General features: G+C 39.8%; 1 protein-coding gene across 8 annotated transcripts in view; it reads left to right on the top strand.

Moving 5' to 3' along the window:
- Positions 1-24050, top strand: part of LOC133465283 (rab GTPase-activating protein 1) — a 104674-nt gene that overhangs the window by 61903 nt on the left and 18721 nt on the right. For 7 of the 8 annotated variants that reach the window (XM_061747918.1, XM_061747916.1, XM_061747919.1 and 4 more), the window contains 4 exons: positions 3698-3811; positions 17087-17161; positions 20650-20775; positions 22483-22626. In XM_061747918.1, the coding sequence (XP_061603902.1) occupies positions 3698-3811; positions 17087-17161; positions 20650-20775; positions 22483-22626 (459 nt within the window). The remainder of the gene's footprint in view (positions 1-3697; positions 3812-17086; positions 17162-20649; positions 20776-22482; positions 22627-24050) is intronic. The other variant, XM_061747917.1, reaches the window with a different exon arrangement.

Below are 24050 nucleotides of genomic sequence, written 5' to 3'. Positions count from 1 at the left end.
ATCTATGACTTTCAGGTCATGGTGAAATTTTTTATTTCATTTAGCAACATAGATTCCAGTCTATGATCGCCCTTATCTCACTTTAGTTTTACTATTTCTTTCTTCCTGTGTGTTTTTTTTTTGTACAGGCTTTATTGTCAACCGGCAGTTCTTCCTCTCTGGATGTTGGTATAGAGCTTTTGATGACAGGGGGAAGGAGGGTGCTGAGGACTTGGTGGATTTTAGGAACACAGCGAAGCTTTAATTAGCTGCAAAAAAAATGAAACTGAAACCACAAATGTCTAAAGGCTTGTCAGGAGGTATTACTACAGAGTATTCAGGGCACTATAAATTTTAATATAGAAATTTCCACATATTCAAAGTGTTCTACTAATACTAAGCTGTTTTTTGTGGAACCGATCCTCAGCTATTTGCTGAAAAACTCACCTGTTCATGGTTTTTGTGCTCGTTCTGAAACACTGGAAGATGTCGCCAAATCCCTGTAGAAATAGGGAGGAAGTATGTTGAAGTAACACATCTCAAATGAGAGACAAGCTTTGTATGCGGAAAGGAACTAGGTGCAGCCTGGGTTGTTTCTTGAAGTCACGCAGAGTCGTTGCTGCATGTACAGGCGCACTTGCAGTGCATTTTTTAAGATGAAATCCTGTATGAGCCATGTATTTGTAAGGGCAATGTTGGAAGATGAGTTCGAAATTATATATTAGTAATTTAGGATAATAGTTTTTGGTACATTTATCATTCAAACTATTAATTTAGGCAATTATAAAAATTTTGGGCGGATGGCAATTACCCCCCTTTTTTTGTTATTCGCGGCACGGTTCAGTCACTATTCTCCATGAATACTGGGAGATTACTGTTCCGTACTACTAAGATGTTACGTTTCACAAACATGAAAATGTTACTTTTTATTTATTTTTCATCTTTTTTTGAGTTTGTCTTTCGGCCATGTTCTTTTGGTTTTTAAGAAATACTGAATGAATAAAGGTACAGACAGTATCTAGAGAAACAGCTGCTGCTTTTCACAAATCACTACTTTAAGACATTAAAAAAAACTTATGAATATAGGTTGTTATTACAACTTCTCATATTCTGAGGTAGTTCTGGTTAATGAATATCCATCCATCCATATTCTATAGTGCTTGGTCGCCAGCCAATCGCAATGGTTAATAAATGAATAAACTAAATTGCCTTTTTTTTTCTTTGTTTTTTTATGTTGCTCATTTGTAGTATTACAAACAAGCATTGGAAGATAATATAGCTTCTAATTAACATTGTTACAACAGCAAATTCCCAAGGTAATCTTCTTGATGCATTCTCATTCTTATTTGTTCCTGTTCTCATTATCCACTAATGTGAGAGGAGGGTGCTCGAGTACAGAGAGCTTCAATGGAAGCTTGTACATATTCCTGCACAGGAGGTTAAATGAGTAAATAATAAATAAACTAATCTGTGTCTTACATCACCCAAGGTCCCAACTTTGAACTGCACCTCAGTGCTATGGAGTAAAGCGACAATGTGAAATGCAGATTGCAATCTGTTCTGTGACGCCAGTTGTTCTGAATTCCAAACAATTTTGGCATAGGAAATAATGTTCAATGCATTCATTTGTTACACACTCAAACTGTCACCATCATAAAACCTTATTTACTGTACAGGCAATGTTTTAGGTAACATTTAACATTCCTAACCGTTATACAGGCGTAAAGAGATGTTAACCACTGGATGCAACTCAAATTATAACTACTCATCTTTTCAAGATCGCTGACAGACACGTTTTTTTGTGAAGTCCAAATTATTTAACTTTTGGGTCATTACACTTTGGAGGTTCCACTCCGTTCTATTTATCACACAGTGGCCACCGTTTAACACGACTTATTCTGAGAAACAAATTATTCACGATGAAACAAAGGGTGATTAATTTAAGTCTGCAGTATATTCACTGTTGAGTCTTGCATCACACTTTCTCTTAGTAATTTAGGATAATAGTTTTTGGTACATTTATCATTCAAACTATTAATTTAGGCAATTATAAAAATTTTGGGCGGATGGCAATTACCCCCCTTTTTTTGTTATTCGCGGCACGGTTCAGTCACTATTCTCCATGAATACTGGGAGATTACTGTTCCGTACTACTAAGATGTTACGTTTCACAAACATGAAAATGTTACTTTTTATTTATTTTTCATCTTTTTTTGAGTTTGTCTTTCGGCCATGTTCTTTTGGTTTTTAAGAAATACTGAATGAATAAAGGTACAGACAGTATCTAGAGAAACAGCTGCTGCTTTTCACAAATCACTACTTTAAGACATTAAAAAAAACTTATGAATATAGGTTGTTATTACAACTTCTCATATTCTGAGGTAGTTCTGGTTAATGAATATCCATCCATCCATATTCTATAGTGCTTGGTCGCCAGCCAATCGCAATGGTTAATAAATGAATAAACTAAATTGCCTTTTTTTTTCTTTGTTTTTTTATGTTGCTCATTTGTAGTATTACAAACAAGCATTGGAAGATAATATAGCTTCTAATTAACATTGTTACAACAGCAAATTCCCAAGGTAATCTTCTTGATGCATTCTCATTCTTATTTGTTCCTGTTCTCATTATCCACTAATGTGAGAGGAGGGTGCTCGAGTACAGAGAGCTTCAATGGAAGCTTGTACATATTCCTGCACAGGAGGTTAAATGAGTAAATAATAAATAAACTAATCTGTGTCTTACATCACCCAAGGTCCCAACTTTGAACTGCACCTCAGTGCTATGGAGTAAAGCGACAATGTGAAATGCAGATTGCAATCTGTTCTGTGACGCCAGTTGTTCTGAATTCCAAACAATTTTGGCATAGGAAATAATGTTCAATGCATTCATTTGTTACACACTCAAACTGTCACCATCATAAAACCTTATTTACTGTACAGGCAATGTTTTAGGTAACATTTAACATTCCTAACCGTTATACAGGCGTAAAGAGATGTTAACCACTGGATGCAACTCAAATTATAACTACTCATCTTTTCAAGATCGCTGACAGACACGTTTTTTTGTGAAGTCCAAATTATTTAACTTTTGGGTCATTACACTTTGGAGGTTCCACTCCGTTCTATTTATCACACAGTGGCCACCGTTTAACACGACTTATTCTGAGAAACAAATTATTCACGATGAAACAAAGGGTGATTAATTTAAGTCTGCAGTATATTCACTGTTGAGTCTTGCATCACACTTTCTCTTGGAAATGAGCTGAGGCACTGTGTCGCTTTTGCGATGAGTGTAGCAGCTGTGCTGAACCTTTTAAGCCTGGAAGTGTCTATATGAGATAATTTATTTTTCATCATAAGACATTAATCTATCACAGAATTGGTAAATATGACAATCCAAGGATGCCTGCTCTGATGCTGTTTTTATCATTTAATGCCGTTAAATGTCCTGCTTACACCAACAGGCATGCACCCCCCCCCCCCCTCTGTTGCTCATAGTCACTGTATAACAATGATGGTGTGAATGTTTCTACTTCTGTTTCTCCATGTTCGCCATATTGCTGGTTGCATTTGGCTGTCTTATATTTCCAAGCAACATTACTTTTTTTTCCCACAATTGTTTTTATTTTATTTTGTGATCTTTTTTGTTGTTGTTTTAATTTGACCAAATTGTATAAATTTTGTCCTATCTGTTTCGCCCCTTATCTCACTGCTAGGAATCCCCGCAGGACAGTGCCATCACCCGGGACATTAACAGGACGTTCCCAGCTCATGACTACTTCAAAGACACCGGAGGAGATGGGCAAGACTCCCTGTATAAGATCTGCAAGGTATTTAAGCACTCGCTCACACTTAGAGGTTTAAATTCACGTCTGCACCGTCAATATTAGGGCATTACACAGCTAGTCAGTCATGTTGGATCAGCAAAGTACAAGAACAGAACCGGAAATGCTTCATTGCCCAAGGGTAAATTGGGTGGCAGCTGTTGCAGCTGGCAGGCTATTTTTTTTTTTTTTGCTCTCCACCCCAGTGTGTGTGTTTCTAAACTTAGTTTTACACATTTCATGATTCAGGAGGATATTATAAATCTGATCTGCTATTTTCAACTTCATTATTGTGATGATAAGGAAAAGCACTTGGTAAAAAAGCAAATACCTTCAATTCATGTTTGACTAACACAGGTGTTAAACACAGATGCTAAAGTTAACTGTAACACCAGCAAATCTAATTGTCTTTCTGAGATGAACATTTCTGGAAAGAAGTTTCAATTCCATCTTAAATTGGCTTTATTTAACAGTATTATGCAACCCCAATTCCAATGAAGTTGGGATGTTGTGTTAAACATAAAAACAGAATACAATGATTTGCAAATCATGTACAACCTATATTTAATGGAATACACTACAAAGAAAAGATATTTAATGTTCAAACTGACAAACTTTGTTTTTAGCAAATAATCATAAACTTGGAATTTTATGGCTGCAACACGTTCCAAAAAAGCTGGGACAGGTGGCAAAAAAGATGGAGAAAGTTGAGGAATGCTCATCAAAAACCTGTTTGGAACATCCCACAGGTGAACAGGCTAATTGGGAACAGGTGGCTGCCATGATTGGATATAAAAGGAGCTTCCCTGAATTGCTCAGTCATTCACAAGTAAAGAGGGGGCAAGCTTCACCTCTTTGTGAACAAGTGCATGAGAAAATAGTCGAACAGTTTAAGGACAATGTTCCTCAACATACAATTGCAAGGAATTTAGGGATTTTATCATCTACGGTCCATAATATCATCAAAAGGTTCAGAGAATCTGGAGAAATCACTGCATGTAAGCGGCAAGGCCGAAAACCAACATTGAATGGCCGTGACCTTCGATCCCTCAGGCGGCACTGCTTCAAAAACTGACATCAATGTTTAAAGGAAAAGTGGTCTGTGGTCCGACGAGTCCACATTTCAAATTGTTTTGGAAAATTGTGGAGGTCGTGTCCTCCGGGCCAAAGAGGAAAAGAACCATCAGGACTGTCATGGACGCAAAGTTCCAAAGCCAGCATCTGTGATGGTATGGGGCTGTGTTATTGCCAAGGGCATGGCTAACATACACATCTGTGAAGGCCCCTTTAATGCTGAAAGATACATAAAGGTTTTGGAGAAACATATGCTGCCATCCAAGCAACGTCTTTTTCATGGACGCCCCTGCTTATTTCAGCAAGACAATGCCGAACGACATTCTGCACGTGTTACAACAGCGTGGCTTCGTAGTAAAAGAGGGCGGGTACTAGACTGGCCTGCCTGCAGTCCAGACCTGTCTCCCATTGAAAATGTGTGGCGCATTATGAAGCGTAAAATACGACGACGAAGACCCCGGACTGTTGAACAGCTGAAGCTGTATATCAAGCAAGAATGGGAAAGAATTCCACCTACAAAGCTTCAACAATTAGTGTCCTCAGTTCCCAAACGTTTATTGAATGTTGTTAAAAGAAAAGGTGGTAACACAGTGGCAAACATGACCCTGTCCGATCTTTTTTGGAATGTGTTGCAGCCATAAAATTCTAAGTTAATGATTATTTCCTAAAAACAATAGTTTATCAGTTTGAACATTAAACATCTTGTCTTTGTAGTTTATTCAATTAAATATAGGTTGAACATGATTTTCAAATCATTGTATTCTGTTTTTATTTATGTTTAACACAACGTCCCAACGTCATTGGAATTGGGGTTGTAGTTTGTAGCTTGTGCCAAATCAACTGAAATGGCTATTTTTTCACTCTATGTACCATTAGCAGCACTGGTAACTAGTTTTACACTCGCATTTCATTTTTAAATACATGCAAAGTTGTATTTCTTTGCAAGAATTTAGATGATTTTTTTTTTATTTAAAATGTTTTTTCTTTTAAATTTAATTTAATTTTTTTTAAGATTTGAGATTTTTGCATGTTGCCCTTTGAAAGAGTTGCAGACAGTGGTTTTGACTCTCAAATGTATGTAAAAGAAATGTAAAATTAAAGACAGCTTGCTCTTTTAACTGTTCAACCTTGTCATTTTTAAGATTAAATTTTATGGTCTTGGTCTTGTCATGGGTCTTGGCTTGTCTCGGTCTTAACTCGTTCTTGACTTCCAAAGGTTTTGGTCTTGTATTTGTCTCAGTGACTTATGGTCTCAGGCAAGTCTTGGTCTCAGATGGTGTGGTCTTGAGCACAACACTACTCGTATCACACTTCGAGGACCACTGCCCTACGGATTATCAGTTGGATTTAGATCAAGGTGCAAGGTTTTGTTTCAACATTGTTTGGAACAGTTAATAACTCCCTCCACCTTGGCTAAAGCCCAAAGTATGATGCTCCCACCACCAAGTGTCAAAGGTAGGTATGGTGTTTTGTTTTCAAGTTATGACGTTTCACAACCATAAAATCCTCAGTTGCTTTCAGGAGACTCCGTACAGGAGTTCCTCAGTTTATGACAGTTTTGTTCCTACAGTGGCAATGTAACCTGAATTTATATGTAAGTCAGAACGCGCCGTAGTCTATCACTAACCTACGCTAATGCATTATTAAAGTCATAATTACAATAAATATTGGTATGAAAAACACTTCTAGGTCATAAATGTAAAACAAATGAAAAACAGTAAGCACGGCGGTAACTCGGCGTGTATTCTCATGCCATGTGATGATCCATTTTTACATGCGCCTTTCATAACCACTGAATGTCCACTGTCAGGACTGTCGTAAATCAAACACTCACTTATATGCTTTTCCAGGCTTGAACAAAATGCTTTTCAGTTCTGCTCCCCTGACTAATGAAGCTTGCAAAAAGATTGTTGTCACATGACAGGCACAACCAATTCTTACCCCAAATTTCCTGCTATTCCCGAATGATGCTGCAGGCCTCTTGGCAGCCTTCCTGACCATTTTTATTCTTGTCTTTTAATCAATTATATGATGGAGGTTCATTTTTAAATACCCTTTATCTCAATACGAGTGATGATAGATTTAATAAATGCCTCTATGTTCTATATGAGGTTATTTCATCATCTTATACTTAATTTCATAAGTTTGAATTAAGAACAAACACTCCAGAAGATGAATTTGAGGATTTTGTCTCAGCTCACTTCAATATGGATGAGCCAGCAAAAAGTTATGTCATTTGCAGGGGAGCCTCCAAGCTGGAATGCCCCACCAAAGTGGAACATTTTGTGGTTCCGCCAAAATCTTGGGGGGGAAATATGCCTCAGTAAGCATCTTAAGAATGAATACCACAAATATCCATAAAACCTATTGCAGCATTAAAAAATAAATATATAAATAAATCTGGCTTCTCCTGCTACCAAGCAGATGTTAAATTTAAATGCACTTTATGTGCATAACATAACACTAATTCCAGCAGTGCATATAAAATGGCATTCGGCGACAGTATTGCTGTGCAAATACGTAACTGTTCCCTCACTAATTACGTGTCCGTCAAGCAGAGGTGTCACATGACTTGGACTCGAGTCAGACTTGAATCATGAATTTGATGACTCAACAATATGTTAAAAGACTTGCAACTGGACTTGGACTTGAACAGTAGTGACTTGAATCCATTGACTTGAAAAGACTTTGTACTTTGACCAAAGCACAGAAAAACCAATACTTCACAGCTTTCTCTATGTACAGCTTTATGTGCAATTTACTGCTTTACTATAGGAAAATATAATGGGTGTCAACAAAATGCTGAAGATCTGAATGATTAAATAATAGGTCGACGTGCCCCACGCAATTTTTACTCGTAATTAATTATTATCTTTTAACTTGACTTTACACCAATCTGATCGGCTTTAATCTTCTTCTTTTCCTTTCGGCTTGTCCCCTTGGGGTCGCCACAGCGCGTCATCCTTTTCCATGTAAGCCTATCTCCTGCATTCTCCTCTCGAACACCAACTGCCCTCATGTCTTGCTCTCTCTAACTTTGTCTCCAAAACATCGAACCTTGGTTGTCCCTCTGATGAGCTCATTTCTAATTTTATCAAACCTGGTCACTCCGAGAGCGAACCTCAACATCTTTATTTCCGCCACCTCCAGCTCTGCTTCCTTTTGTCTCTTCAGTGCCACATCAAGGCTGGCCTCACCACTGTTTTATAAACTTTGCCCTTCATCCTAGCAGAGACTCTTCTGTCACATAACACACCTGACACCTTCCTCCACCCGTTCCTACCTGCTTGGACCCGTTTCTTCACTTCCTACACTCACTATTGCTCTGGACGGTTGACCCCAAGTATTTAAAGTCCTCCACCCTTGCTATCTCTTCTCCCTGTAGCCTCACTCTTCCCCCACCACCCCTCTTGTTCATGCACATATGTTCTGTCTTACTTCTGCTAATCTTCATTCCTCTGCTTTCCAGTGCATGCCTCCATCTTTCTAACTGTTCCTCCACCTGCTCCCTGCTTTCATTGCATATCACAATGTCATCTGCATACATCATGGTCCACGGGGATTCCAGTCTAACCTCCTCTGTCAACCTACCCATCACCACTGCAAACAGGAAGGGGCTCAGGGCTGATGCAGTCCCACATACAACTTAAATTCGTCTGTCACACCTCACCACTGTTCTGCTGCCCTTGTACATGTCCTGTATTATTCTAACATACTTCTCTGCCACTCCAGACTTCCGCATGCAGTACCACAGTTCCTCTCTGGGTACTCTGTCATAGGCTTTCTCTAGATCTACAAAGACACAATGTAGCTCCTTCTGACCTTCTCTGTACTTTTCCATCAACATCAAGGCAAATAATGCATCTGTGGTACTCTTTCTAGGCATGAAACCATACTGTTGCTCGCAAATACTCACTTCTGTCCTGAGTCTAGCCTCCACTACTCTTTCCCATAACTTCATTGTGTGGCTCATCAACTTTATTCCTCTATAGTTCCCACAGCGCTGCACATCACCCTTGTTCTTAAAAATGGGCACCAGCACACTTTTCCTCCATTCCTCAGGCATCTTCTCACATGCTAGAATTCTATTGAACAAGGTGGTCAAAAACTCCACAGCCATCTATCCTAGATGCGTCCATACATCCACAGGAATGTCATCAGGACCAACTGCCTTTCCATTTTTAGCCTTGTCACGTGTCTTGTGATGTAGTACTGTAAATTATCTGATGGCCAATAAAGTCTTTTCTATCTTCCATCCATCTATTTTCTTTATCGCTTATCCTCACTCGGTCGCAGGCGTGCTGGAGCCTATCCCAGCTATCTTTGGGTGAGAGGCGGGGTACACCCTGAACTTGTCGCCAGCCAATCCCAGGGTACATATAAATAAACAACCGTTCGCACTCACATTTACACCTACGGGCAATTTAGAGCCCCCCCTTGACGATTGGTTTTGAATGTGCAGAAATTTTGATCAGCCCCCTAGTTTTCTTATGGTTCAATGTATTTTTTTTAATCAAATTTCTTTTGATAAATAAATATGGATTTTAAGATATATTAAATATATAAATGCAGTATATAATCTATACATAATAAACATATCTTATATTAAAATATATTTTTATTTTGTTGGTAAAATTACTCGAAAGGACTCAACTCAAAGTGTAGGACTTGAGACTGGGACTTGAGGGCAAAGACTTGAGACTTGTGACAAAGCAATGACTTGTTCCCACCTCTGCCATCAAGCATCCTCAAGGGGTTAGTAGTTTTACTTTATTCTAGTTTTATTAATCAGAGGTTACCTTAATTCAATATACTATACTCCAACCGCAATTCCAATGAAGTTGGGACATTGTGTTAAACATAAATAAAAACAGAATACTCAACCACGAACTCCCTAAATACAAGCAGCACATCGACTGTCCTACCAGGGAAAATAATACTTTAGACCACTGCTACACCACGGTAAAAAACGCATACCGTGCTATACCTCGTGCAGCCTTGGGCTCGTCTGATCACTGCTTAATTCACTTAATACCGACGTACAGGCAAGAACTTAAATGTGCGAAGCCTACAGTGAAAACAGTCAAAAAGTGGACAAATGAAGCCAAGATGGAACTTCAAAGCTGCTTAGACTGCACAGACTGGAGTGTCTTTGAAAATTCAGCTGGCAGCCTGGATGAATATACGGACACTGTTACATCCTATATCAGTTTCTGTGAAGAGGTCTGTGTTCCAACAAAATCATTTCGCACATTCAACAACAATAAGCCGTGGTTCACTGCTAAACTTAAGCAGCTTCGCCAAGCTAAGGAGGACGCATATCAGAGCGGGGACAGGGCCCTGTATAATCGAGCTAGAAACCAGCTGACCAAAGAAATTAACATTGCAAAGAGGATCTATACAGCAAAGTTGGAAAAACAGTTTAGCGCAAACGACTCTAAATCAGTCTGGCATGCATTCCAGTCGCTGACTAATTACAAGCGACGATCCCCCCAAGCTGAGAACAATAGCACACTAGCCAACGACTTGAATACCTTCTACTGCAGATTTGAAAAGGACAGTTTCACACCACACACCAATCCGGCCGCACCCGCGACCACAATCACACCTCTGACCTCTGCGTTAACCATCCATGAACAGGATGTGAGACGCATCTTCAAACAACAAAAGATTAACAAAGCGGCAGGCCCGGACCACGTGTCTCCATCCTGCCTCAAAGTCTGCGCGGACCAGCTCGCGCCAGTCTTCACTCAGATCTTCAACAGATCACTGGAAATGTGCGAAGTTCCATCCTGCTTCAAACGCTCCACCATCATCCCAGTCCCCAAGAAACCTGCAATCTCGGGTCTGAATGACTACAGGCCTGTCGCTTTGACATCTGTGGTCATGAAGTCCTTTGAACGTCTTGTGCTGGACCACCTCAAGAGTGTCACAGGTCCCCTGCTGGACCCCCTGCAGTTTGCCTACCAAGCGAACAGATCTGCGGATGATGCAGTCAACATGGGACTGCACTTCATCCTAGAACACCTCGACAGTGCAGGGACCTACGCGAGGATCCTGTTCGTGGACTTCAGCTCAGCGTTCAACACCATCATCCCTGAACTCCTTTCATCCAAGCTTCTCCAGCTCAGCGTCTCACCTGCCATCTGCCAGTGGATTTACAGCTTTCTGACGGGCAGGACACAGCAGGTCAGGCTGGGGGAGGCCACCTCATCCACACGCAGCATCAGCACTGGGGCGCCCCAAGGTTGTGTCCTCTCTCCGCTGCTCTTCTCTCTCTACACGAACGACTGCACCTCAGCGAACCCGACTGTCAAACTCCTGAAGTTTGCAGATGACACCACTGTCATCGGCCTCATCAAGGACGGTGACGAGTCTGCATATCGACAGGAAGCGGAGCGGCTGGAGCTGTGGTGCGGCCGACACAACCTGGAGCTGAACACGCTCAAGACTGTAGAGATGATCGTGGACTTCAGGAGGCATCCTTCGCCACAGCTGCCCCTCACGCTGTCCAGCTGCCTTGTGTCAACCGTCGAGACCTTCAAGTTCCTGGGAATTACAATCTCCCAGGACCTGAAGTGGGCGACCAACATCAACTCCGTCCTCAAAAAGGCCCAGCAGAGGATGTACTTCCTGCGGCTTCTGAGAAAGCATGGCCTGCCACCGGAGCTGCTGAGACAGTTCTACACAGCGGTCATCGAATCAGTCCTGTGTTCTTCCATCACAGTCTGGTTTGGTGCTCCTACAAAAAAGGACAAACTCCGACTGCAACGGACAATCAAAACTGCTGAAAGGATTGTCGGTACCCCCCTACCCACCCTTGAGGACTTGCACGCTGCCAGAACTAAGACAAGGGCGTGCAAAATCCTCTCGGACCCTCCCCACCCTGGTCACCAGCTCTTCCAGCTCCTTCCCTCAGGTAGGCGCTACCGATCAATGCAAACTAGAACTAGTAGACATTCCAACAGCTTCTTCCCTCTTGCAATCAACTTCTTGAACAGCTAACTTACAATTCCATTACAACAAGCTGGCAATTTTTTGACTTGAGTTCGTTGTCACATTTCTGTATTATGTATTACTCGTGCACTCACTGTAGTTGTCTCGCCGTGCTGCACTATTTGCATATAGTGGCCACTCATGCCAGAGTAGTATCTGCTCCATTTGCACACTGATTGAGGAGTATCTGTAACATTTGCACAACCATTGTCCCAGATTATCGCACTACTCGTCACTTTAAACCGCATACACTCCTTGAAGTCTCAGTGCCCTTTGCACAATGGTCATTGCACCGGACTATTGCGATATTAGCCATTCGAACTGAGGACTCTGCATCTTTTTGCACAATTGTTGTTTGTTGTTGTTTTTTGTTAATGTCTTTATGTCTCCAAAGTGTTCTGTAAATTGACTGTCTGTTGTACTAGAGCGGCTCCAACTACCGGAGACAAATTCCTTGTGTGTTTTGGACATACTTGGCAAATAAAGATGATTCTGATTCTGATTCTGATTCTGATGATTTGCAAATCATGTTCAACCTATATTTAATTGAATACACTACAAAGACAAGATATTTAATGTTCAAACAGATAAACTTTATTGTTTTTAGCAAATAATCATTAACGTAGAATTTTATGGCTGCAACACGTTCCCAAAAAGCTGGGACAGGGTCATGTTTACCACTGTGTTACATCACCTTTTCTTTTAACAACATTCAATAAACGTTTGGAAACTGAGGACACTAATTGTTGCGGCTTTATAGGTGGAATTCTTTCCCATTCTTACTTGATGTACAGCTTCAGCTGTTCAACAGTCCGGGGTCCCCGTTGTCATATTTTACGCTTCATAATGCGCCACACATTTTCAATGGGAGATAGGTCTGGACTGCAGGCAGGCCAGTCTAGTACCCACACTCTTTTACTACGAAGCCACGCTGTTGTAACGTGCAGAATGTGGCAAACCACATGTCTTGCTGAAATAAGCAGGGGCGTCCATGAAAAAGACATTGCTTGGATGGCAGCATATGTTTCTCCAAAACGTATCTTTCAACATTAATGGTGCCTTCACAGATTTGTAAGTTAGCCATGCCATTGGCACTAACACAGCCCCGTACCATCACAGATGCTGGCTTTTGAACTTTGTGTGCATAAAAGTCCGGATAGTTATTTTCCTTTTTGGCCCGGAGGACACGACATCCACAATTTCCAAAAACAATTTGAAATGTGGACTCGTCGGACCACAGAACACTTTTCCACTTTGCATCAGTCCATCTTAGATTAGCTCGGCCCCAGAAAAGCCGGCGGCGTTTCTGGGTGTTGTTGATAAATGACTTTTGCTTTGCATAGTAGAGTTTCAAGTTGCACTTACGGATGTAGCGCCGAACTGTATTTACTGACATTGGTTTCCTGAGCCCATGTGATGATATCCTTTACACATTGTCATTTTTTGATGCAGTGCCACCTGAGGGATCGAATGTCACGGACATTCAATATTGGTTTTCGGCCTTGCTTCTTACATGCAGTGATTTCACCAGATTCTCTGAACCTTTTGATGATGATGTGAACCGTAGATGATGAAATCCCTAAATTCCCTGCAATTGTACGTTGAGGAACATTGTCCTTAAACCGTTCGAATATTTTCTCACGCACCTGTTCACAAAGAGGTGAACCTCGACCCATCTTTGCTTGTGAATGACTGAGCAATTCAGGGAAGCTCCTTTTATACCCAATCATGGCACCCACCCGTTCCCAATTAGCCTGTTCACCTGTGGGATGTTCCAAACAGGTGTTTGATGAGCATTCCTCAACTTTCTCAGTCTTTTTTGCCACCTGTCCCAGCTTTTGTTGCAGCCATAAAATTCTAAGTTAATGATTATTTGCTAAAAACAAACTTATCAGTTTGAACATTAAATATCGTGTCTTTGTAGTGTATTAAATTAATTATAGGTTGAACATGATTTGCAAATCATTGTATTCTGTTTTTATTTAACATAACGTCCCAACTTCATTGGAATTGGGGTTGTATATATACTGTCAATATAATATGTAAAGGCATAACCCTTACAGTTCATTGAGTTTTTACGATAAGCCTGGATAAGCCTTTGTTTTGAATTTAAAAGCCAATCAATGTCATTTTGGAGGTTTCATTATCCAGTCATGTGAATGCTGTTTTAAAATAAAATTAAGAGAAAATGTTCCCTATGTAATTAAATATCAGCTTTTGTTTTTGTTTTGTTTTTCCCAGGGGCAATTGTTATGGAAGCACATTCTTTCATGGCCTCATGATTAGAAACAATGACGGTCTGTCTCTTCAATACTACCCCTTTGAAGGGCTCGTAAATAATGAGGTTTCCTAATTTCCTCGGAATGCAACATAACGATTGTGTAAATAGCTTGATATTTTACAGTCTGACCAGTTCACTGTGTTTAGAAGTTGCACATACTGTATCAGATCAAATCTAACTCCGACACTCCACTTTTTCCATCAAACAAGCATTTCTTGCACATGCATATTATTGAAACACTCATTTCAACCCATGGCTGTGGTTGCTGTGCTCAGATTTTTCATTTAATTAATTATGCATGTATAATTCGAGTGAGAGCATCCATCTCCATGCAGTTAAGCACCTCCTCAGGTGTGTTTAAATAATTCAGTCACCCCCACCTCTCCACCTTTGTCCGTTCGACTTGACTCATTACTCGTGTTTGTAGCTCAGTAGGCTACCTCACCCATTTTGGCCAAACTCTGTCCTGTTTTGTTCCTCTCCACTCGGATTTACACCATCTTATCTCCACCATAAACATTCCCTAGCCTCCTTTTCTCCCAACATCACACTGACACGTGTTTGGTCGCTGTGTTTCTGAATAGGAAACGCCATCTGCCTGGGACTTATAAGTATTTAAACAAGCTTTATCTGAGTGAAATGATGTAAACAATGGCTGCTTTTCCCCCCTTTTTATTTTCAACCTTGTGATGGATCTACACACTTGGTGTTAACACAAGGTTGACCCTGTTTTGAGACATTGTGTTCAACATTACAGTGCAGTCTCACCGACCAACCCATATTGTTAGGAATTCGATCAAAACCTTCAAGACAAATTTGACTTAAAAGTCACACAAACTTCATTTCAACTACCTTCATCAAATGATTTAGTTTGGTAATATTGCCGTTTTGTGACTTTTCTGGGTAATTTTTCCCTCCAAAGGGACTATCTTCAACACGGGGTTGTTATCGAAGTTGAGATTTTGTTAAACTTTAATTGGCTTGGAGTTTCACAGCTGTTACCTTGAGTCAAATAAGTGTTAAAATGAAAACGGAGGCTCTTGTTTAACCTGACCCAATCAAAAGTACATCTTAAGTTAGAATTTCATGGACATTTTTATTTAGTTCAGTAAATGGAGTGCACTTCTATAGGGTTTTATCTATACCATACGGTTCGCCAAAGCGCTTCACAAAGCCTCACATTTATCCATTCACACATACACATTCACACCCCAATGGGTGGCTGCTGCCATGCAAGGCTCCCCTGGGAGCAAATTATGGTTCACTGTCTTTCCCAAGGACACTTCGATAGCGGACAGTTGTAGCTGGTATTCAAACCGTTGGCCCTTTGGTTATCGGACGACGCACCAACTTATCCACAGCCACCCATAGTAGTTCAATTCAAAAAGTGAATCACGTATTATGTATAGATTTAAGACAGTAACTATATTATGATTTTATTTTTTTAAATTTCGATGATTCTAGTTTACATACAGTATGAGGAAAACCTACAGACAGACACTTACACACACACACAAAAACACACACACACACACAGAGTTGAAACCAGAAGTTTGCATATACTATATAAAAATTTATTTGATTTGTCAATGCTGTGCTTTGGTCCAAAATGTACATATCAACCCAATGACAAAATCAAAAGACCTTGTGAAGATGCTGGCTGAAGCTGATAAGTGTGTGCCACTATCCACAGTGAAATGAGTACTGTTGAACCCCTGCCGGAAAGCCAAAATGCTCAGTGCCCTGTGACAGTTTAAGACATATTTTGACGGACCGTCGTAGGAGCTGTGCAGCAAGACCGAGAGGCCCATGCCCCACGGAGGCCCCCACTTCATTGGCAGCCAAGACGCACGCTCAGCCACCGTCACTGCCTGAGAGTGGCGCTGTTTGCGAGGAACTTACTTTTGTGCCTCGCATCTGAACTCAGCTAAACTAAAAAAGCAACGAATCAATTCATGGTGATTCCATTCAGTACGTTTACTCAAAAATGTTTTTGTTTGAACGAGTTGTTTGCGAGTTGTTGAAACCTTTGGCTGTACGCAAATGCACAATGATACAATCGAATCTTGTGTGTGTTTAACGTTGTCAGTGCAGTTGCGGGCTATGCACCACTTATGTGCACCCCTGTCTATAGGGTTTAATATGATGTTGGTCCACCCTCTGCAGCTATAACAGCTTTGACTCTTCTGGGAAGACTTTCCACAAAGTTTACCAGTGTGTTTATGGGCATTTTCGACGATTCTTCCAGAACCATTTTAGTGAAGTCACACTGATGTTGGACGAGAAGGCCTGGCTCTCAGTCTCCTCTCTAACTCATCCAATAGGTGTTCTACTGAGTTGAGGTCAGGACCTGTGCAAGGCCTGTCAATTTCATCCACACCAAACTCTCTCTTGCACATCCATGTCTTTATTGGCCTTGCTTTGTGCACTGGTGCACAGTCATGTTGGATTATCCAACTACTGTTTCCACAAATTTGGGTGCATGGAATATATATATTTATATGCAGAACCATTCAGAGACCTTTTTACTGCAATTAAGGGGCTAATACTATCCAAACTGACTTTGCGCGAGAGGTGTGTGTAGATCCTGGACTGGTCGCCAGCCGGCACATGTAGACACCCTATGCACAATTTAGAGTTTTCAATAAACGTAGCATGCATGTTTTTGGAATGTTGGAGGAAGATGGCGAGGAGAAAATGAAAACTCCACACAGGAGGGCTCAACCCAAGATTCGAACCGTGCTAACCATTTAGTCCATCATGCATCCCTCCGTTGTACGTTTGTCACATATTTTCAAGATGGTTGACCAACATCTATTTTTCACCAGACCAACTCCCCTCATAAGTTTTTGTTTTTTCTCGGCATTTGCATTTACTGTCAAGCATATTTAATTACCTTTTGTACACGTGTGTTTGTCTCCTCCCTCCAGGCATACTCTGTGTATGATGAGGAGATTGGCTACTGCCAGGGACAATCCTTCTTGGCTGCTGTGCTACTGTTGCACGTGAGTTTCATATCAGTCCGACAAAAACAAATTTTTGATGAAACAACTTGAAGTACCCAGGGGTTCTGTTCTTGTTTTTGTTTGACGTGCCGTAAGTTATCTTATCAGTAAAGTTCCAGTGTATTTGGTCATCTGGTCCAACAACCTCAAGCACAATAACTGCTTAGTGTTCTCCTTTGACAGCAGTCTCATTTTTGACATTCTGTGATTCTCAGATTCCGACTCCCATAATGTTTAGGTGCCACATAAGTTCAAGCAAGATTTACTTGAGGCTTCTATGTGCGGTGCAGTCATTTTATGTGTAAATAAGATCATGCAAACATTTGTCACGAGCAAAATCAATGACCTCACAGCTGACACATCAGATCTCAATCTTTCATTCAGATTTAGATCCAGATTTTATTATATTGGGGTAAGTTTGCTCCCATTCATATTTACTGTCTGCAATTGAATGACATCATTTTTTGCTTCATGTTTGAGTGGGGACAGCTGGGTAAACAAATAACATGATCCATTTTCAATGTCCTGTGTTCAAGAATTTATATTTTTTGGTGTCAGGTTGACCCCAGCATTAAATATATTTAGGGAGCCAACAAACAAACCGATGTAAACTCAGGTAAAAGCTCAGTCCATCAGTGTGACCTGCTGCAGGTTTAATCAATAAAAATGCTAATCTAAAAATGATTTAAGATAAAAGCATCTTAACATGTACAGAAAATGGATGGATATCCATCCATCCATCCATTTTCTGAGCCGCTTCTCCTCACTAGGGTCCCGGGCGTGCTGGAGCCTATCCCAGCTGTCATCGGGCAGGAGGCGGGGTACACCCTAAACTGTTTGCCAGCCAATCGCAGGGCACATACAAACAAACAACCATTCACACTCACAGTCATGCCTATGGGCAATTTAGAGTCTGCAATTAATGCATGTTTTTGGGATGTGGGAGGAAACCGGAGTGCCCGGAGAAAACCCACGCAGGCACGGGGAGAACATGCACACGGGTCCTCAGAACTGTGAGGCTGACGCTCTTAATGGATGGATATAACCTTTTCAATTAAATTGAAAACTAAACATTTGTGGGAGACCCTGGATGCATATGTTGTGTAAACAATGAGTCCCAACCCGGGAACAATGAGTCCCCACAACTTATCATCACGTAATACAAATACAGTAATCCTCTGCTATATCACGGTTCTTGCTTTGTGGTGCCGCTATATTGCAGATTTTTATTACAGTTGTTACTCTATTTATTTTTTTTAATACTGTTTGGGCAATATTTTTGTGTTCTTCATTGCTCTTGCTCTCTCTCAATATATTATGTGTTTAGGCCTGTCACGATAGCAATATTTTTTAGGACGTTATATTTTCCGAAAAACTATCACAACAAACGATAGTATCGTTTGTTTTTATGCCACTGACATAATGATAGAGCATAATAATGCAAGTACATCCTTTTAAGAACATTTCACTTTTAATTCTAAGAATGATGAACATTGACATTGTAATAGAACAATAAATGAAAATATCCTAGATAAAAAAATAGACTCAAGCTTTGTTTACAAAAATTGCACTTAAACAAATATTTGGCACAGAGGTATAAACAGTCATTAATGCCTTACCAGGCGATATGCTGCCAATCAAGTTTGCAGTTGGTTAAGAAAAAATCCCAAGTAGCAACATTTATAACAACACAAGTAGATCAAAGCAACCCGTTTTGATTCTAGATTTGTACTACTTCTTCAAGGTCTGCAGCCTTTCTTTAAACGCTGTTTTGTCAACGTTCGATGGCTGGATCTCTTACAATAGTAACGATACACCGTATATAATGTGAGCATACGTGCGCCATATACACGGTCACGTTTGTATTTGCATTGTTTGGGCAAAGGGTTCCATAATTGCAAGCTGAAGGGAAACGGGAAATGTCCCACCGTGTTTTTTGTTCTTAAATCAAGAAATTGGGTTGATTTTGTCACTTTGAGGTTTTAAATTGTTGTCTTTGTTGCGACTTCATACAAATTCGACATACCAGCTCATTGGTGTTAGCGTTATGGAGACGTTCATCTGGCTTGAATCCAAAATGTTCCCACATCGTCGCGGTGCCGTTATGCTTTGGAACTAATTCCATTTATGCCGCTCAACTTTCTACCGGCTCGACTTCTGTACGTGAGTGCCCGCATTTCAAAAACACGCACGTGCGCCTGGGTATTACTTTTGATCCCTATGAAAAGTGGGAGGCAGAAATAAAAACGGTTGTATTTCGTATGACGTTCACCTGATTTGGATGTAAATACCCTCAAATTCAACCTGAAAGTCTCCATTTGAAGCACATCTTGTTTGTTTCATTTCACACCCATTGTGGTGTTTAGAGCCAAAAAGATGAATTGTGTCAATATCCCATTATTTATGGACCTGACTGTACAGCATACAGTAATCCAGTATTCACAAATGCAGCAATTGTTTTCTAACTATCCTTTGTTAGTTGCTGAAAAAAAACAAATCACCTATTCCGGCCGGTGTTTTGTGCTCTACCTATAACACTATAAAATGCTACAAGATGGCACCAAAGCCCTGTCTTAAATAGGAATTATTCTCAAGGAAGTATGTTGAAGTGATATTGTACATTTCAAGCTTCGTATGTCGGGGAGGAACCTGGATTGTTAGTGGAAGTTGGGAGACACCGTAGCATGACATGGACACACGCACTTCAGCTGCATTTTTATCTGTAAGCCATTTAGAATTATGTGTTTTGGGATCATAGTTTGTAGTATATTTGTTTGAACTTTAATATAAGCAATTCTAAAAATCCTTTTTTTGTGGGGGTGTCAGTGCTCAGTTCTTGTCCCATGCAATTAGTTGGGCTTTAGTGGACAGTGCTTTAAATAGTAAGACTAGTAATAATAATACAAAAGTCAGACACCAGAGTAAATAGTTTCCCTGGCCAACATTGCACCCTAGAGGTAAACCTATGTCACTGCGTGCTTGCTAAGTGAAAGGGGTACACAATGTTGAGCAATTTATTTGATAAGACATATTGTGCTTGCTTATCTATCCATCCATTTTCCGAACCACTTAGCCTCACTATGGTCACGGGCGTGCTGGAACCTACCGCACCTATCTTTGGGCGAGTGGTGGGGTACACCCTGAACCGGTCGCCAGCCAATCCCAGGACACATATAAACAAACACCCATTCACACTCACATTTACACCTACGGGCAATTTAGAGTCTTCAGTTAACCTACAATGCATATTTTTGGGATGTGGGAGGAGACCCGGAGTAAAGCCATGCAGGCACTGGGGAAAGCCACACAGGCACTGGGGAACATGAAAACTCCACACAGGCGAGCCTGGATTTGAACCCGGGTCCTCAGAACTTTGAGGCATCCACCGTGCTACGTGTTTGCTTATATTATTGTATAATTATATAAGCTACAGTTATACATATAATCAAGATGTGTCCCTGAAAGTCTTAATTAAGTTTGTTGCTCAGATGCCAGAGGAGCAAGCCTTCAGTGTGCTGGTCAAGATCATGTTTGACTACGGCCTCAGGGACCTCTTCAAGCAAAACTTTGAAGATCTGCATTGCAAATTCTTCCAGCTGGAGAGACTCATGCAGGTTTGTGCCTTATGGTATACATACTAGCCATGGGCCGGTTAGCAGTTTGACGGTATACACGGTTTTAAAAAGTCACGGTTTCAAACCCACTTAAATGTTCAATCACCAATATCAACTGTATGTGTTTTTGTTTGTTTGTGTGTTTGAGTTTTCAGAGAAAGTCCAGGGCATCGATTGTGTGCCGCCACGTGTTATTATTAATATGCTACAATATCATCCTGCATCCTGGCTGCAGCAGCCAATCATATTGCAGCGCAGCGTTGCGTGTCCTGCTTAGAACACAAGTCAGATTCATTATAACGCGTTGTATGAAGAGTGAGAGAGAGATGGAGAGTATGTGCGTGCATCAAGTAAACCCACAGGGCAACTCAGATTCGCTCTCGCTCCTGATGTGTGTGAATATATGCATCAACATTGAAATAATAGAATCAATATTGTTTCATTATTAGATATGGTATGTAGTAGTAGCAACTAATAGTATTTTTACAGAAAATCAATTAGATCAATACTGTTTAAATTTAGGCTTATTCCAGTACTTAACGTAGTTTCCAAAGCACATTTGATTTACCACAGAGTTAACTGTAATACGGATTTAGGCTAAATTTACAAGTCCGTCTTTATTTTTCAAAGGAGCATCCACATCAAAGTGAGCATGTCTCCAAAAAAAACTTGAGCAGCTGGATGTTTAAACCAACTGAAGTTACTGCATTTTATTTTGAAGTGTTTTATTTTTTATTTATTTTTTTAACAGATAAAATCTATTTATGTTGTGATTACTCTTGTGCTGTAAGTTTGTGCATATGTAATAGAGATTATATATTTTATATTAATTTCAAAGTGTTTTATATAGAAAGAATTTCAAGTATTTTATATTTTTGAGCTGCAGGTTTCGCTGACTTAAGTACAGTACTGAATTTATTTTGATTTTAAATGTATTTTAACTTAACATAGTACACATTTACTAATGTACCAAAGATTCTATATTTTGTTAATATAAAAAAGTTTGTGTTCAAAATAAGTTTTCAAGAAGTTATTTACCCAAATATTTCTAAATACATACATTTTAGAGCTGTAATTGCAATATTGCGATATCATGATATTGCAATATTTTTGCTCAAGGATGTTATACTGTCAAACTCTGATAACCGGTCCATACCTAACTCTAGTGTTGTCACAATACCAAAATTCTGACTTTGATGCTATACCTTCAAAAAGTACCTCGATACTGAGTGGAAAATATACCACAGCAAAAATCTATATCATCAGTATCACCAGTGAATGAAAAATGACAAAAAAAACTTCCAATTATGTTTTATTAATTAAAAATATGAGTATACTCTTGATTAAAAAAAACATTTTGAACATTACCCTATACAAAATTAAACACTGTTAAACATTTGAGCCCAAAAGTATTGTCTGACCTATTGTTCAGACAGTTATTTGGCCACTTATTTTTGGCCACATATAACTATGTGTGTATGTATAGGTACATATTTTACTTGTATATACAGTATATGGCTATGTATTCTACAAACGTGGACAAAATTGTTGGGTACCCCTCTTTTAATGGAAGAAAAACTCACAGTGGTCACAGAAATAACTTTAATCTGACCAAAGTAATAATAATAGTAATGTAACCAGAATTATTACTTAATTAATGCACTGAGAATATTGTTATTTTTACCTGCTGTCCTTTGTCTTTATCAGGAATATATTCCAGATTTGTACAACCATTTCCTGAATGTGGGTCTCGAAGCTCACATGTATGCCTCCCAGTGGTTCCTCACCCTCTTTACAGCAAAGTTCCCTCTCTACATGGTCTTTCATATCATTGACCTGCTTCTATGTGAGGCAAGTACAAATGCGCATTGTGTTACTGCGCTCTATTATCAGGGTTAACGTAAAAGGTCTTTTCCAAAAATCTAAATTTAAGGCTTTAAATAGTCCTTATTCCACTGAGCATTGTATTTTAATTCTTAATTTGAAGCAGGTCTTAAATTCATGTAACTTAATCTCAAAACAAATGGTCCTGCCTGTATATGAATGGAATTTGAAAAACATTCCATTCTGTGATTGCAGCTGCAACTTTGAAAAACATTCCATTCTGTGATTGCAACTGCATGATCTATCCAAAAATATTTGACACTTAATAATTCAAATAATTAATGTATGACATACTAATACAAAAATACAGCATTAATAAAATAAAAAAAAAATATAGGTGTATTATTAAATGTTTTATTCATTTATTTAACCATTTTTATTTATCCAGGAAAAACCGTACTGGGATTTAACACAAATTAACACTCCAATAGCAATAGTGGGGATGGGAATTAAAAAATTTGTTTTCTTTTTTGAGAGCCGGTGCCCAGTAATTTGATTCCTAGGAATCGTTTGTTTGTCTGAAGATTCTGCTTATCGATTCCTCTTACATCGCAAATGAGTGACGAGGTTACACGAGAATTGTATTTGGTTCTGAACATTTCCAACAGATGTCAAGGCAGAAAGAAGTACTCTACCGTTTGGCTATATCTTAATGCGAATATACCGTGTCTACTTCCAACACTTGCATAGCTTTAGTTTTGATCAAAGGGCAATATGCAGAAGTAGAGCTGTGCGATAATGATATATAGCTACGTAGTGTGATATAAAATCATCTGTCATACCTTATAACCCTCTGTTGTCTAAATCGTATCTTGATGTGTGGATTTATTGGATTTTCTCTGTTGCGACACTTATGTAGCATCCGAGACGGTAACACAACAGTCGCATTTCTATTACATCATCATTGTGTCTCACTCTCCAGGCATGACCAATCAATTTTTGATCAAAACTGTCACACTAATGAAGCAGCTGAATTAAGGCATTTTCACACCGCATTTGCTCATTGTCAAAGGTCTGCATGGCAGACCGCAGGGACGACGGAACCTGGTGCAGCCAATGCCGACCATATCCAAATGTGGAAGTGCTGACAGAGCGACCTACAAGAAAATCAGGAGGCTTTCCCCGCTGAGTAGACGGCAACTTGGCAAAATTTATTTGTCATTGCTGCAAATGAAAACCCTGCCTTTGCTTATTTCAAAGAGGAAGAGGTGGCGCAGCAGCAAAAAAAAAAAAAATGAAAAAAAAGGAAATGTGTGCATCCTGCAGCATATCCTATAATTTCACTGCAGGATCTCAGAGTTGAAGCTCGTTTGTGAGCTTCAGTCCCACTAATAAGGCTTTGAGGTGTATTTCAGTTTGAAAGCCTCTTGCAGCGATGTCTGGGTATATAA

This window comes from Phyllopteryx taeniolatus, chromosome 15 (genome assembly GCF_024500385.1).
Source record: "Phyllopteryx taeniolatus isolate TA_2022b chromosome 15, UOR_Ptae_1.2, whole genome shotgun sequence".
NCBI classification, from domain to species: domain Eukaryota; kingdom Metazoa; phylum Chordata; class Actinopteri; order Syngnathiformes; family Syngnathidae; genus Phyllopteryx; species Phyllopteryx taeniolatus.
This window is presented reverse-complemented; position numbering and strand designations above follow the sequence as displayed.